The 17,878-nt window shown below is 37.7% G+C and overlaps 1 protein-coding gene across 3 annotated transcripts in view; it reads left to right on the top strand.

Moving 5' to 3' along the window:
- ACTN2 (actinin alpha 2) overlaps window positions 1-17,878 on the top strand; it is a 68,769-nt gene that overhangs the window by 17,916 nt on the left and 32,975 nt on the right. For all 3 annotated transcript variants that reach the window (XM_066994002.1, XM_066994003.1, XM_066994001.1), the window contains exons 2-6: window positions 4,807-4,921; window positions 6,053-6,172; window positions 12,521-12,607; window positions 13,703-13,790; window positions 15,825-15,903. In XM_066994002.1, coding sequence (XP_066850103.1) covers window positions 4,807-4,921; window positions 6,053-6,172; window positions 12,521-12,607; window positions 13,703-13,790; window positions 15,825-15,903 — 489 coding nt within the window. The remainder of the gene's footprint in view (window positions 1-4,806; window positions 4,922-6,052; window positions 6,173-12,520; window positions 12,608-13,702; window positions 13,791-15,824; window positions 15,904-17,878) is intronic.

The following is a 17,878-nucleotide window of genomic DNA, read 5'->3' as shown; positions in this document are numbered from 1 at the left end:
GTTGTCAAGGGCTTGTAAAATTAAGTGGCTTGAGGAAATTAACAGGTAAGTTTATTTTTCTCAAATACATTCTTATAGTCACAGATCTATGAATCCAAATTACGGAGAACATGATATTGGTGGTCTTCACAGTGAGGATAGTTGGGCATAGAACATAAACTGTGCTCCCTTTTCTAGAGTTAGCTTTTCCAAAATATGCCCATGACAGAGTTCTGGTGCATTAAGAGAAAATATACCTGTGGGACTGAATTGTTTGACTTCCTGCCCTGCATCTCTTCCTCTGTAGTCTTCTATAAAAGAATGTCAGCCAAATTTCTCTAGTAATAGATCTGGAAAGGAGAGGGTTTGTTTATTTGTTTGTTTGTCTTTTGTAGAGTCACCTATGGTAAATAAATTCTAAAAAGAAATGTCTAGCTTTCTAGGTACTTATCACTCCTGGTATTCAGCTTGGTGCCTTCAGTCCTGCCTTATTTCTCTGAGCAATCTGATACTCTGAAATGTGCTGTACAGTTCACCACAAAAAGGAATTTGCTTTGTCTAAGTCATTTAATAGCTTTTAAATCCCAATGGATTACAAATTTACAGGGTACTGTATGCTGGCTGTATCTTGATCTCCAGAACTTACACATGCTTTGAATTGTTTCTTAATGACTATTAATAGAAATGTTAGTTAAAACCAAACAGTGAGAATTTAGGCTTTAAACAAGTGGTATCACAATGAGAATGGAAGGATGGGGTGTTAAATAAAACGTGAGTTGTGGAAAGTGTTAAAATTTCCAAGTGAAATTTTGCAGCAGCTTTTACATATCAGTAAGTCCACTGAAATAAATAGTAAACAATTCCTTAAGTAGTATTCCTATAACCATGTTTAGTCCTAGGAAAGTAAGCCAATTTGGAAGGCTCCAAACTATGAAGCTACGTTTGGAGGAGTATGTCCTGAAGTTAAACTTTGTGTGGGGCACAAGACAGCTCTCAGAAAGGGATAGCAGCATTTCATGAACAGAAGTGCAGTGGTAAAACAGAAAACTAGGAGAAACTGTCTTTTAGACCTAAATAAAGATCTAAAGACCTAAAGATCTAAATCTCTTATTCTACATATAGAAGATAAAATTTAGACTACCTAGACACAAGAAGTCTTAATAAAGAATCCATGCAGAGCTTCAGCAGAACTTAATTTTCCTCATGAATGGAGGCATGGCAGGTAACTCCAAGTTTATCATTCAGAATGCTGCAGTTCCAGTGGCAAACCCCAGTATTGCTGGAAACAATTGTAAATAACCTGCAGATATAAAAAGGCTTTTTGAGATTAGCTTGACTCAGCAATAGTAGCATCTTGTTTGTATCATAGCAACGTTGGTTGCTTAGTGTCTTCATAAAATTAACAATATTGAGGAAAGACGGTGTGCAGATCAGGAGGGAAGAGGTGTTATCTAGCAATTAGAGAACAGCACTGAGTGTTGGAATATCAAGGATGTTTTTAGTTTTTCCACCAAGATTCAGTGAGCTTTTGTAACTCACTTTGTCTCTCAGCAAATTCAGTGCCATAAAAATGTCTCTCTTCAAGAGAAAGTATTTAAATTATTGAAAAACCTTGGGATTTTCGTATAAAACTCGTGTTCTGTATCTACCAGTGTGGCATCCAGGAAGTTGAATTGTCTGCTGTAGTAGCAAAGTAGAGGACTGCAGTGCGATTAGAGGTGGACAAGATTCTACTTTGCTTTTATGTATATATTTATATATGCATATATGAGCTAAGAATTGCCATGTTCCATTTCTTCGTAAGAAAGTGAGAAGTAAGTCTTTCACAGTAGGAATTAGATTCATATTTTAAGACCACTTTACTGGTGGGATCATTGCCATTAAACTCTGAATGAAATGAAGAACAGGGAAAACTCATTTACTTGAGTGGTACAAGTTCAAAATGTTCACTATAAATGTCTCAAAGAAGAGATGGAAATGTCTGTGGTTTTCTTCCAAATTCCCCATTCAGTTTAGCACTGTGTGCTTGGAACAGTTCTACAAACTGCAATAGCATCTGGGGATAAGTGCATGTCCATCACTTAAGCAACTCATGAAAGGCTCATTCATTTACTGGTTCAGCTTTCTAATATTTATTGCCAAATTGCTCTTTAAAGCTCATGTACATTTGCCCTTGAGTGCTTTCAGCTCTTTTTCACATATTACCATAATATTGTTCCTTCGAAGAATGCTTGCTGTAATTTATAGTATTTGCAAATGACTTAGTGTGTTAAGCCTTTTAGATACGTATCAGTAGAACAAGATACAGCTCAGGGCAGACAAATTAGTCTTAGAAACTAGATCCTAGCCCTATAATGATCCAAACCGAATACCATCCTAAGACTCCATCATATCCAGCCCTGAGGGTAGAAGTGCCTAGTATCTCTGTTGTGATGCATAACACGCTTCAGTTTCAGATGTCCCATGAGCTCAGGGAAGCTAGTTATCTTAAGATGAGCTATGTTTTACCTTCCTGAATGACTGCTTTTCAAGCTAACATCCCTTTATTAAAATAATTTTATTTGCAGAGGTGCTGCAGCTGAACTTATCTATGTCTGCACACAGCAACTTTCTTATGCCACTGCCTGCAACTCATCCTTTGCAGGTCAACAGGACCACTGCTTAGAACCACTTCCAGTAGTCTCTCTCCTCCTTTCTTTCAGTATCTAGAATTAGCTATTTCACTGCACAACTTCCCCAGATCTATAGAGCTTCTTGCTTCTTTCTTTCAGTTGGACAGGAAAAGTTGATAAAAACAAAGTTTAATGAAGTTAAAAAGAAAGTGAAAATTTGCTGCTATTTTCCAGGACGAGAGGAAGTGCTTCTTTTTAACTTCTAGCTTCTGATAAATACACTTATTTTTCTGCACCAACTGTGACAATCAATTCTTTCCCTCCTGCTGTTAGATATGTTCATTCTTCTGTCATGGTGATACCAAAAGGCTTACTGGGGATATTTCGAAGTGGCACTCTGCAGCCACCCCTCTGTTATGACTGGCCACATCCGCGGGATATTCAGTATGCCCTGTATTATGTCCATAACTCAGTGCCACATGAAGTGACCATATTTTCCATCATACTGGGGGAAAAAAATCTGCATTTTGGTCACATGGTTGGTACCCAACTGATCCTCTAAGTGGTGTAAGGATAAGGATACTGAAGAAAAAAAAAATCAGAGATGAAGCTGCAGATACCAGAACAATGCACATGTCCTGCAAGCTGTTCTTTATCACTGTAGGAGCTCTGAGACAAGATCCCAGTAAGATGCAGAAATTCTTTACATAAATTGAATCAAAGCCTACAATAATCAAAATGTTATTCTCTGACAGAATGTTGCATTTTTAAGAATAGACCATTTCTGAAAATTTAGTCTGTATCTTCTGAAAGTATGAGATCTGTCCAGCATTTACATGACATAGTTCTGAGGAAAGTTTATGCCTTCACCTGTTGTCCTTTCTTATTCTGTTACTGAGAGATCAAAAATTAAATAATCTAAACAGCAGGTGAGAAAAAATAAGGCCAAAGGAAATTTTGCAACGAAAATTGGGATTTATTTTAGTTTTTAAACTAGTTACATTAAAAGTTCTTAAAACTATTACACATTAGAAATAGCAAAAGAAAGGGAATTCTAAATATCTGACAGTTTTAAGTATCTGAAGTCTAACTTACTAAAATATGCGGCCTTATTTTATACCTAGAGTTAAATACCTAGTAAATACAAACTTGCTTTATATATCTTAACAGTCACTGAAAAGCAAGGAGATTTTTTCAGAAGGTTGAGGTATAACAAATATTTGAAAACAGATGAATTTTAACTACTAAATTTTATAATGATCCCTGTTATGATTTCATTTATGCAAAAGTTTATGTGTATATGATCTCTATAGATCAATGAATTTACTTCTGCTTTTCATCTTTACAAGTAAAAGCAGACTTGGTTGTTCTCCACTGGGAGAGAAATGCTCGTGGTTGCTTTTATGACCATTTTTACCCTGCAAACTTAAGTATCTTCATTCGTCTGTTTCAAAAAGTTGTAGTAATTTTCTGAAAACTATATAACACAATTTAAAAATTAAATCTTTAATAAGGCAGACCATATATTCAGGGTCTGAATGTAAAATTACCGCACTTCAATTATTGTAAACTTTCAAAATCAGTTTTAGTTATCTGTGTCTTCAGAAGGCATTCTGTTTCTTACTGTAGTTAAAGTAGAAGCAGATGCAATTTTGCTGGTATCCTTGCTGTATAAACTCTCTCTCTTCTTCAGTTACTTCATCCTGGAAAGTGTTCTTACATGCATGTTACCTATCCCTGCAACAGATAATCTGTATAAGAACAGTTCATCCTGCCATGAATTAAAGTAGTAGAAGTTTCTGCCTCTGTACATGATATTGTCTATATTTTGCTGTCACACAGCTTCCATGATAACATACCGATATTTATTTTCAGGAAGAATTTCTAAAGGATATGTCCCAACATAAAATTATATGATCACAAAATGTTAAATGTAGTAATGACAAATTTTACCTTCTTGTGTAGATCTCTGGGGGAAGCATTCGCAAATGGAATCTAGCACAAGATTACTTCTGATTAAGCAATTATATGATCTTCATGAGCTAACAATTTTGAACTCAGTGACATGTATAAAATGAATGAGAGTTGAACACCCAGATTTCTTAGCCAGCTGTGGAAGTCTCTGATGCAGCGTTTGCTCAGATGGCTTAGCAGTTTTTTTTTTTTAAAAAATATGTTGATAAGGTTTTTTTTGTTTGTTTAATTGCTATTACAGACATTTACAGCCTGGTGCAATTCCCACCTCAGGAAAGCAGGCACACAGATTGAGAACATTGAGGAGGACTTCAGGAATGGCCTCAAACTGATGCTGCTCTTGGAAGTTATCTCAGGTTGGTTAAAGTTTGCTATGTGTTTACAGCATGCTTACTGAAACGTTCTTAAAAGAACAATATTTGTTAACAATTCGCAATAGTGAACATAAACTATAAGTGGGTTTAAAAGTGAGAGATGAGACACACTAAAACAAAAGGGAGAAAAAAACTCTGCTTTTTCCTTATCTACAAAGTATTCTGTTCTAGGGTTCAGTGCTTGTGTTCTAGGGCTTCACAGCGTATTGGCATATCACTGATATCACAGTGCTGTTGGACAAACCATAAACCATGAGGACCTAGTCTCAGTCCTCTAACAATTAAAATAGGTTACAGATCTATTTTATTCCACTTTTAGAATAGAAGTTTTGCTTTACTTTTTTTTTTTTCTCTTTTGTTCAGAGGGGCAGTCCCCAAGGTACCCTCAGAATGCCCCTGAATGGGAAGGGGCATTCAAGCATTCAGCTCGAGTTGAAGACACACAATAAAGGTGAAAAAGGGAAAAAAGATTTCTTATGGAGAATAGTTTACATTTTTGCAGGAGATTTCAGTGGGGAAGAAGATCTTAAAATGATTATTTTTCATGGAATGGAGAGTATGTTTCCTGAAATTCTTTTTCATAATCATTTGAGAAGGTAAATTTATCCAAACTCATCAGCCTTTGCTCTGAAATTAGCTGCTCTGCTGTACTGTATAAGGTGTTAAAAGCCACCAGTCTTGGTCAGATTTGGAAGGATGCCATGGCTGATTTGCTGGATAACATCCAGCTTCTCATTACAGTTCAGCAGGTAATGGTGATGAGAATATCCCACCTTCTTAATATTCAGGTACTATAAAGCAGACAATAGCAGTGAACCAGAAGTCTAGAAGCAGGAAGCACTCACATATCTTCTAAGTGTTTAGGCCAAGCATAAAAATTTTACTCTGGTTTTACTATTTTATCAGAAAGATGTAAGTAAGGTGCTTTGATATTTGAATTTTCCCTTCAGGGTTTTGTTCAAAGCCATTTGACATTCTTAGAAAAATACCTGCTAAAATAAATGCTAACTTTTAGACAGTGTTCAGGGCATGTTCACTCTTGAGTTATGATCACTTGAGTGTCTGTAGTCAGGTGTATATAACAATAAACATAATAAATTTGTTATCCTGTAGGGGAAAGACTACCGAAACCGGACAGAGGGAAGATGCGCTTCCATAAAATTGCTAATGTCAACAAAGCTCTGGATTATATTGCCAGCAAAGGAGTGAAACTTGTGTCAATTGGTGCAGAAGGTATGTAACAGAGCTTATTACAACGTACCCTCAGAGATGGTGCACCTGACTTAAGTTCTAGGTATTAAAAATAAATGTTAGAAATCAGGTTGCATTCTAGGGTATGCTTTATCCAATCTGGGATCTTTTTTTTACCTTTAGGAGATATTTTTCAGACAAGATGAAGGCTGATATCACTGCCAGGTGGCTGGGACCTACCTCTATTTTGTTATGAGACTGACCGTGCATGGCAGCTCTGCTTCTAAAATTCAGATGCAGAGTTAAGGGAGTGATCAAAAGAAATTATGCCAGCTGGGGAGAGACTGAACACTTGAAGAAAGTGGCTTGGGATGTTATTTAATAAGGTTATTACTTTGTTATTGTTGTTCAGTTTTTCAGGCAGTAAAATAAAAACATGTATTTGGCTAACTAAATGCTGATAAATGTAGACTGAGCAAAAGAAAGCAGGCTCTCACTGCAAGTAAACCTATGTTTCCCATGAGATTCGAATGATGGTATAAAAAGGGCAAAAGTCTGTCTAGAACTATCTGGTTTATTGAGATATTTGTACAATGCTTTGCACATCCATTGCCATACAAAGGAGTGATGGGGCTAGCACAATATTCAACTACTTTGGACTTCATAGCTTCAATGATTTTCCGTCCATTCTGGGGGCAACCTCTTATGTGACCTTAGAGCAAAACACTGGCTGTAACCTCAGTATCACAGTGAGAAGCACTAGCTGTGTTCTATTCACATTGCTAGGCCTTTCTAGATAAATTTATGAGTCTTTTCTTCCTGCTGTCTGATTTCCCCAGGCTTATTCTGGCTTTCAAACCTTCATCTCAGGAAGCTGATTGTGGCTGGAGGAGGGTTTATTAGATGGGATAGGGGTATCTGTAGAAGTAATGGAAAAATCCATCAGCTTTTGGTGATTCTACAGCAGCTTAACCTAGTCTAGTTGCTTCCTCAAGTATCATTCATCAAATACATTATGGCTCTAGATCGAGAACTCCAAACTCCAAAAGAAATCAATATTCTCTGGGCAGAACGTGTTTGGACTCATTCTTAATTCGAGACTGAAGTGCATGGGCCATCTGAGTCCAAATCCATCCATCTATCTATAGGCACGTAACGGGGACCTTTTTTTTTTTTTTTTTTTAATGTATCATCAGTGGGTGTTGTGGTTTAAACCCTGTAGGTAGCCAAGCCCCACACTCATTCACTCCCAACTAGTGGGATGGGAAAGAGAATAAAAAAGATAGAAGTGAGAAAACTTGTGAGGTGCGATAAAGACAGTTTAAAAGGTAAAATAAAAGCTGCACGTGAAAACAAAGCAAGACAAGGAATTCATTCACTAATTCCTGTCAGCAGGCAGACGTTTAGCCGTTTCCAGGAAATCAGGACTTCATCACTCAAAAGGGTTAGTTGGGAAGACAAACACCGTAACTCTGAAAGTCCTCCCTTCCTCTGCTTTTCCCCCTAGCTTTTATTGCTGAGCATGGTACCATATGGTATAGGATATCCCTTTGGTCACTTGGGGTCAGCTGTCCTGGCTGTGTCTCCTCCCAGTTTCTTGTGCATCCTCAGCTTACTTGCTTGCTGGGCAGTATGAGGATCAGAGAAGACCTTGATTCTGTGTAAGCGCTGATCAGCAACGACTAAAACATCAGTGTGTTATCAACACTATTTTCATCACAAATCCAGAACGTAACACCATACAAGCCACTGTGAAGAAAATTAACTGTGTCCCAGCAGAAATTAGTACAGGGGAGGGGAGATAAGGTGATTCCCAAAGGCACTTCAGATCTCAGAAGAGCTCTACTGCGTTTCAGAGGTCCCTGGCCCCTCCATCAGTTGTATGGGCAGTGAGGGGCAGCTGGGCCCATTGTTCAATTAAATGAAGCAGGATGGAAAAATATGCCACTGCCCTAAAACCCTCTGCAAGTAAAGGGTATTCTGACAGCGACATGGCATTAGGCAGACAGCAGAGGGTACTGGAGAGACAGTTTATGTGTGGAAATAAAGATCAAACATACGGGAGCCTGTCTGATAGCTGGTGCAGAAATACTGAGAGTACACAGTCTAGAGCAAATGAATGGTAGTTTCTGTCCTGTCATGCTGGGACTCCAACCCTTCCTGTCAGAAAACAAGAGTGTAGCAAAAGGAGGATCTTGTGGGACAGAGAGGGCATTCTCTCTGATCTCAATTTGCACAATGGTCAAATGTTTTCACTCCTAGGTTTTTCAGGCAAGGCTGGAACATTTAAACTGAGATACAATGGGTCATATCTGCTGCTGAAAGGAGCAGGTCAACCCTCTGCACTTCCATCTCCCTCATTTTGCCCAGTTTATTGCCGTTTATTACTGGTAGGGAGCTCAAGTAGAGGGCAGCATGTGAGCACTTCCTGTATCATCTGAAGGCAAAGCACCTGGGGTATCTCAGATCAGCTATTAAAACAGTTTAAGCTAACCCTGCTGCTCCCCTTGGCAGCAACTGCAGTGAACTTAGATGCTCTGTCAAAATAGGTAATTCCCTCTGGAAGGGAGGCAGTGACAAGAGGCAGTAACCTATTACAGGTGCTCAGCCTGTTGCTGTAAGGTAATGCCCGTCCATGCCTTCAATATTGCTTGCTGCATATAACAACATAGTAAGTGAGAAGACTAAGGGGATGTTCTTGGCTGGGCTGCAGGCTTTTATTGCCTGTTTCTGGAATTCTCGATCTGTAAAATGGGCGGATTAAGAGTAAACCTTCATTAGCATTTAAAAACTTTTAAATTCTTGGATGGAAGCACAGGAGAAAAACACCCAGTTACAATCATAGTTTACAAGTATAGAGGAACCTGTCATTGTAAGACATAGCACTATCTCAAGTATGGCTACTAACACACATTAGATTACATCCATGTGGGCAGGAGCAGATAGATTCGTGTGCCTTCCCCTCCTACTCTAAACAGGCTGAACAGAAGTCCAGCTATGCACAGACATGCTTAGTGCCCTGTTAAGTTTACCACGTTCCCTCTACTACAGTTATCTAAGGCACAATGCTGTGCTGATGCAGCAATGTAATATTACATCTGACTGGATATAATTTCACAGTGTAGGACCTCTGGCACCAGTACCTGTTTAAAAAGTCCCTGTGCCCCTTTGTCCTGCATACTTCCTCCCACACTTATCAGCCCTACCCTACCACCACTTGGGCTGACAACTGTTACTGTAGCGGTCCTGGGGCCTGGAACAGCAACCTGATCTGGATTTAAAACACGCTTCATCTCTTCTTAATTTTGTTGCATTTTTCAGCATTGTTGACCGGATAGTCGTTATTGTATGAAGACAGAAATGTATGCCAGCAAGGAGGGAGAGAGCAGGCTTCTTAAGAGTGTATTGTTATCAACATCCTTAACCCCTTAACTTTCTGTCTGTATGTGTTAGGATGGGCCATGTGGGCTTGTCTGCACCCATCTGTTTTGGCATTCTCTGAGTTACATGGATACTTGGAATACTTTTTAATTTCCAAAGCATGAAAGTTTTGTATCTAAACCTGGTGAAGATCACGTGTTATTGTCTGACATACTGTGTGGTGAAGAGCATGTAGTCTCAAAGGGACCAATTGCCATTTAAAATGGGGCCTCGAAACAAAGATGAAATAGTGATTCCTGTGGGGCATCAGCACAAAGTTCAATTTAATATTTTTAAGGCACCAGTAATATTCTTTATAAGCCATTGTTAGTGTTCTGAAGGCTGACTTCCTTGGGTAGTTTGTGAAATGGATACGGAGAGGTGACCACCTTTAACTGTGATATTGAGCAGAAGCCCAATTTAACTACTCTGATCTGCACTGTGGAAGAGCATCTCTCTCCATTGGTGATAGAAATGGGGCTAGAGAGTCAAGAAGCTAAAGCTAAGGACATGAAAGTAATCCTTATGAGCCTTTCATAGTCCACAAGTTAGATGTTTTCCCATTAAAAAAATAAAAATGCAATGACTCCATTTGCAAGGTAATTGCATACTGAATGCAAAGAACTAAGATATGCAATACCATAAAAGATAAATATGCTGTTAGTAGGAAACAGTTCTGCCTTGCTTTTTTGGGGATGGAGAGAGATACTGAAGACCAAATGATCTGTAAATCTGCTACAAGAAGGTTAGAATAAATAAATAAATAAATAAAGCACACCCTAACATCAAAGAAGAATTAAAAAAAAAAATCACAACCAAAACACTGGGGCCTTGCCACACTGCTTTGCTTAGTTTTATTCCTTGGCAGTTTTTTATTGTGTTGTCTTGTCCTCTTCTCTCCTTTCCTGTTTTCATAGGTCAGCTGTAGCTTTGCCTATGTGACGTGTAGGAACTATTTTTCTGCTAGATTAAACAGGCAATGTGAAGAAAATAATCAAGAAGTTTTTTATTGGCCTGTAGAGGAAAATGATAGGAATGAATCAGTATTTTTTCACCACTGATATTTTTCAGCATTTAGAAACTTTGTTTTCCTTCTGTTTAGATGTTTTTCCTTGTCTTCTATACTTTTTTTTTTTTTGGTATCTTATTGTAGCGGTAGATGATGAGAGATCAAAGCTGGCAAAGAGCTTGAAAAGTCTTTTCATGCACAACATTGAAAGTTCCCTCTCTTGCTTTTTCACTGTGTGTGTGTAAATTTGGATATGTATATCAAAACAACAATGTAGTGATTATGCAAATCCATGAATTGATTGTCTGACAATCAGCAATGCCTACTGTGTATTTAAATTCATCTATTTTACATTTCAAAAAATTCTTCTGTACTGTATATACTTATGAGACATCTACAGCTGATCAAAATGCAATGAAATACATGACTGTGAAGGTGAGAGGGGAAAGAAGTAGCTACATGCCCTAATTGCCACTTGATGGTCTTTGGCTAAAAAATGTAAGTTGGGGTATTTAAAGACACTTGAAATATTTCAGGGCAAATGAGATAGTAATAATGCATGGAAGACAAAGTGAGGTAAGAATTCTGGAAAATGGATGTAGAATACAAAGGGGAATGCAGAAAAATAGCCATTCATATATAAAGTTGGGTTATCACACTAACAATGTTAGTATAGACTAGCAATGGGTGAGATATCTCGTACCACATTTGTTAATTCCATAGGTTCAAATGACAGCTTGTGTCACATACTGCTGCAAATTAGCATGTATCTCAGGTCCTGGGGCCAGCAGCTGCCTTGTTCTGTAAAAGTTACCCCTGGATTCAGGCAACTTTAAAGTAGCAGAGTGACCGCATTTCCTGCTGGCACCTCCTTTGGCATTTGATGTTAAATTGAGGAAATTCTTTCTGCTCCCTCCCTTTCTGTTCTCCCCAGGAGAACACCAGTGGGCCCACAGGCAGCCACAGCTGCTCCATTTCTTGAGGGGGGCTGGAGGTGACTTTCAAGTGGGAGAGCAGCTGGTGCCTTCCCTGCCCCCCTGCTCATTTGGTGTGAGGTGACTGGAAAGGCAGTCTGCAGTTCCCCTCGCCCTTCCTCCCACCTCCTCCCCTTCTAGTGCTGGACCTGCTTTATAGTCTCACAATGTTCTTCTGAGTCTCTCACCATACTTTGCAGATTGATTTAACATTATCACCACACCCAAGTCTTCTGGCAGTACATTTTCTGGTGTTGAAGTGGTATCATTGTTAGTATTACAGACAATGTAGGAGCACTGGATTGGCTTTGGAAGAGGCTCGTCTGTATATGTGAGAAGGGTTGGTAAAAGCATGTTCCTAGCACTTTGTGTTGTATGTAGACTCTAGTCTACCATAGTACAGTCTACCAAGTGTAGAACTCTCTAAAGGGAAAAGGGACTTTTGAATGTTTTTTTATTAAAAAAAAAAAGTAGTCTGTGTTGTAGATTTCCAAGTCATTTAAAAATTCCTACATCTCCTTGATAAATTCTCAATTCCTACTTAAAACTGCTAATATCCTGTAGTTTCTTACAATTTAGTATAAAAGCATTTTTTCCCCAGTTCTTTCATATTTAAGAGCAGCAATGCTGATATTATTCAAACTTTAAATATGTAGTTGCCCTCAGGCAATGTCAACAAAAGTCAGTCTAGAAGGTAAATTTTTGAGACAGTTACAACTAGCTGGAGAATAGCCTTTTAGCATGGAAGAGCTAAACAGACCTTAAACTCAGTAATCTTCAGTTCTACTGCCAGGGTAGCAGAAGCATCAATTTGTTGAAAAATGGACCCAGGTAAACTCTGTGTAAATAATGAATTATTGTAAATAACAAATTATTGTAGAAATGTAATGTATTTATTTGATACAGTGTATAATTTATACAAATATATGATAAGAATGTGTTTTCTGTTTTTCTCTTAAAATACTGTTATGTCTTTTTTCACCTTAGAAATTGTTGATGGCAATGTGAAAATGACACTGGGTATGATCTGGACTATCATCCTTCGCTTTGCTATTCAGGATATTTCAGTGGAAGGTAAGAGTAATTCAACTAATGTTAAGTAATTAAGAAATTTGTTTAAAACGTTTTTATATAGATTGTATGCAAGTGAGGTGAATGTTTTAAGAAGTAATTATTTTTTCACAGAAAGCAATACTGCAAGTTCCCTACCTTGTGCCAAAATCCATTTCTGGAGGGAAAATCTAATTCCTGACAGAGACCTTGAGACAGCTTTATAAACGGAGAAGTTCTAGGCACGTCCCTCAGTTATACAGATAGAAACATGTCTATGTTCCTGAGTGTCAGTAGCCTGACTGAAGCCTGAAGCCTGAAACTATGCTGTACCCTGTATGGTTGTCCTATTTCCAACATACTTTTCTAGTCTTGTCCATTTCTATCCTTCTTCCCAAATATTATCCGATTACATGCCTCTTCTTTCTATCACTTCTCTTTTCTCACTGCTTCAGATTTTTTTTTCCTTAATTTTCACTTGGAAACTGGCTCCAAAAAGTGCATTGCAGTTACAATACTCTTTAAATCTAGTCTAGGCTGAGAAAAGTCTAGAATTCTAGAAACTAATCTCAATTTGCAACAAAAATAGAGCCAATTCAAGGTTTGCATGCTGTCCTGCCCATGATCTGTGAAACATTAACTGTGGACCTAGTGGTTTGGTCTTTTTGATCTTTTCAGTCCTTTACTTATGCACTCAGATGCCCACAGGGTGCAAATAACGAAGGCATTTCTTCAGCATTTATACCTCCCTATAAGCAAATGGACTGAGACCACAAGTGTATTCCATGTAGGCACCAACAAAATCTTTTATGTTTAGTTCTGTTTCATTTGTATTCAGTATTATTCCCCAAGTATACATTCTGCTGTCCAACTAATGTAATTTCTTAAACTTCTAATGTCCCAGAAATACTGTGCAGAATGGGACTCCATCTGAGTTGTTCCAGTTGAGCTGATATCTGTGTCCTAATGGAGCCCCATTACTTCACTTGGCTATTTCTTAGGATTAAATGTTAGCTTATGCTAACCAGTTTCAGATGGCTGACCACATTTAAGATGACAAGAAAAGAATTACTTGAGCACTTTTAACATTTTTCTTTTTAACTCCTTGGTGTCTTACAGAGACCTCTGCCAAGGAAGGGCTGCTGCTGTGGTGTCAAAGAAAAACTGCTCCTTACAGAAATGTGAACATTCAGAACTTCCATCTTAGGTAAACTTCCATTATTTCACAGGGTAGAAGCTTTCCAAAGTATCTTAGGTCAAAATTTTTCCCACAGTTGTGTAGGTAGATTTGACAGCAGAATTTCCCTCTTCACTGCTAACCTAGGCTTTTTTCAAATTCTTATGATCTGTCTTGAGAGTCTTACTTTGGTTAGCCTTCTGCATTATTTACCATTGTTTACATAGTTACTACTTAAAAGAAAAAAATCCCTACTCCACACAGAATTAACATATAATACTATTAGAGGTCCTTGGTATATGGGAATATCTAAGCATAGGGCAAAAAATTGCTTTCAGTTGAGAGGCACTGTAGTTACAGACTGTTCTTGGCAAAATACCAATGTGTTGAGCTTGCAGATATCTCACTATGATGAATCAGTCTTTATTATTTTGTAACATAATTATAAATAAAGAGCCAAAAATATACTCAGTACACCGCAGTAGCACTTTAAACATGTTCATTTTCAGAATCAGGATCATCACCTAAGCTGGAAAATTTAGTGAAGCTCTTGCCCTGTGGTTCTGTGCCTTTAGTAAAACCTATAAAGGATGCTCCAGGCCATATGCAGGCTGCCCGCTTTTGGCATTTCTCCCAGCTACTTCCTATAGCTCTGTGGGTGATCAGTCTAATTAAACTACATGACTTGCCATTTGCACTGTTCAGCCATGGGATTTTGCCTTCCCTGAAGCCCTTGTAGTACTTACAGGAGCTCTGTATTGCAATGTTTTGATGTTTTGAATTCATTCTTTATGTGAAACATCTAAAGCACATATAGCGGTAGAGAAGATGCAGTTCACACATACATCCACAGATAAAAAGAATTGTTTGACTTACGGTCCCTTTATTGCCTGTAAGTGATCTGAAATTTGTAATGTGTTACTTTCCTTAAATATAGCATATATATATAATGTAGCTGGTGTATTTCAGGACAGTTTTATATGGACACAGGGAATATCATAAATTGCAGTATCAGAATTTTAATGTTTATCAGTACATATGCTGACTCTGATACATGGTATGGGAAGAACATCTTGAACAGAAACACCTTGATTGATGTTAGGGTTTATTGGCTTTTATAGATCTACTTTAAAATGGGCTGTCCAGACCATTTTAGTCTATACCTTTTGGAAAATGCTTCTTGTTATTTTGGTGTTCATTTTGATTCAGTTTTACATTCTGAATGAATATTACACAATGTATGTTAATTCTGCTTAGTTACATTTGTTATTGGAGATGGTTCTGTTATTTGAATGATTTACCCAGACATCTCAATGACAGGGATTCTAACAGTCTAACACCCTTATTATCATTCGATTACTGCACAGGATACGACCTCAAACCCAATGATCTGTTTGCGTAAAGTATCTTTAAGAATAATTGCTTCTGGCTGAAAGGAACCTCTCATAATCTTTCCAAATAGATGATATTCACAGATCCATTCATTTCCTGTTCTTGCCTTGAAAGGTAGTGGACAAGAAGTCACACTGAAGTGTCAGAGCTCAGGTCTGACCTGTCATATGTATGAAGTGTTCTAAGTAAACTAAGCTGATTTATGACTTCATACTTCTATGAGCATGACATAGTTGTGTCATTAGAATTGTCTGAAATAACAAAGAAAAAGTCAATTACTTAAGTAAACTCAAGTATTGCAGGTTTATTCTTTTAGTATTTTCGCAAATATGGTATAATAGGAAATTACGCACTTTCTTGAATGGATGATTCAAGCTATCCTGGAGCATTGCACAAATTAAGCAATTGAAATCAGGGTCTGTTGTACATAATGTACATTGCCTAGAAAGTATTATGGAATCCTTAAACATGTATGTACCTTAGAATAAGTTATGTACTACAGGAGAAAGAGTATAGTAACAAAAGCTTAGAGGGATGAAAGTTGACAGAACATAATTGTCAAGATTTAACAGGAGGGTTCCTGCTTGATTTTAAGCCTTGAGCAAGAACCAAACTATAAAATGCCATGACTTTATTAATTACTTTTTTTCCATTCTATTTTTTGTTGTAAAGCTGGAAAGATGGCCTTGGATTATGTGCACTTATCCACAGACACCGACCTGATCTTATTGACTACTCCAAGCTAAATAAGGTCATCAGTCTGGATGGTACAGCATGCTGTCCTGCAGTGATTTGGCTCACTTGTGGTTTGCTTAGCATGTTTTCTATAAGACAAACTGAGGAGTGCATACTAATTCTAACAGGCTTTCTATGCTCCCTCTAAAAAATGTTATGTGGAGGAAAGGACCCTGTGACTGCCCTGTGTCCTTCTTTCCTTCCTACTACAATGACTTAAGCATTTAATTGCAAATAACCTATTCCTCAGCTGCCAGACAGTTGATGAAGTCTTTTATGCTGCACAATATGGATGTAAAATCAAATGCAATGGAATTTTCCATTCACAGATGATACATAGTATGGTCCATCCTGTTTTATGTCTGGTGTAAAGGACTACATAGACTGCAGAGCAGTAAACAATGACAAGATTATTCATCCTAAGATTTTTTAAAACAAAGACTGCACTTGGTAGTCAGGAGTATGTAATTATTAGGCTTACATAGAAAGTATTTACCAATTCTTACTTTGATATTTCATTATATTTCTACCAATACTTGCGGTCAAGTGCCAATCAAATTGATATCCTAACTCCTTAGATAGCACCACATGGGGATTACAAAACCATTTTTGTCCCTGGTAAAATGTATGTGTTCTAAAAGATACCAGCTGCTTGGATTTCAGGGGAAATAATGAGGAGCATGTAATAATCTTAGAATTTCTGGGTACTGTTACTGAAGAATAAAACCTAGAAAGAAAGTGAAATGTTGTCATTTTCATCTCTCTCTCAATACATGCATACCATGCATTTTTTATTCCTCTGGAATGAGTGTATCTTGAGGTCTCTCGTAAACCCCAGTGAAACTTAATCATGGTTTTAATTTGTTGAGTGACACTTTTCATTGATGAGAGAGACTGGTAAATCATGGACAGTACTTTCCACTCCATTTTCCTCCATTACAAATTGATTTTACTAGTGGAATCGACTGTTATCAAAAAGCCACTGGTGAAGGAAAAGATGATAGAATGAAATGAGAAGATTTGAAAACTTTGTCTGCTTTATATATATGTTAAATTTATACTGGCGACCCCCAAGGTGCGATGAAAATTAAATGAACTTATTCCTAAACCAACAGAGTTTAACTTAGGCTGTTCTTAAGACATCTGCAGATATGAACAAAAGGACAAAATATGAACTGTCAACACCAGGTTATTCTCTATATATATCCTTTCCTATGGATGAACAGATTCATGGAATAACTAACATACCTGTCTCTGTGTATGTGTGCTCAAGTATGGCCCAAACAGAAGTTAGTCTGATTGAGTTTGCACTTTGAAAAGTGGCACGCTACTAAAAAAAAAAACAACACAAAAACCAAAACCCTTCATGGTATAACCAGTCTATACGTGAGCGCTAAGAGAAGGGAAAAGCACGTAAGCAAATCTGCTTCAGCATTACTATTTCCCTCTTAGAGGTTTCCAAAATAAGAACAGGTCAGGTTTCAAATTGAGGCTGAGCTGTGGCACGTAAAGCACATGCAGAAAAGTCCTAAAATAGATCAAGCTTTTCTGACCTGGCTGTGTTTGATTGACTATTCATTTTGGTTACATTAACAGCTGTCTTGGTGTCTTGTTTCTTGGTTTCTTATCTCATGCATGGTGTCTTTTCTTTTTCTCACCAATGTGCTCTGTGTGAATTTGTAGCTGGAAAGATGGCCTTGCTTTCAGCGCCCTTATTCATAGACACAGGCCTGATCTTCTTGATTATGACAAGTTAGATGAGGTATTTCTCTAGCCGTAGCAGACATTTTTAGTTACTGTGGCTTGTAGTTTTGTTTAAAAGGATGGGTGATGGGGATCTCCAGAAGACGTTGTAAATAATGCCTATTTAAATACTGATTTAAATAATATCCTTTACCAGTGGAGCACTGTTACTTATGGACTTAGTACCAAGCAAACAAATAGGAAGTCCGCATCACTCATTCGTAAGCAAAGGGATTTAACCAAGTCAC

This window comes from Anser cygnoides, chromosome 3 (assembly GCF_040182565.1).
Source record: "Anser cygnoides isolate HZ-2024a breed goose chromosome 3, Taihu_goose_T2T_genome, whole genome shotgun sequence".
Taxonomy (NCBI): Eukaryota; Metazoa; Chordata; class Aves; order Anseriformes; family Anatidae; genus Anser; species Anser cygnoides.
This window is presented reverse-complemented; position numbering and strand designations above follow the sequence as displayed.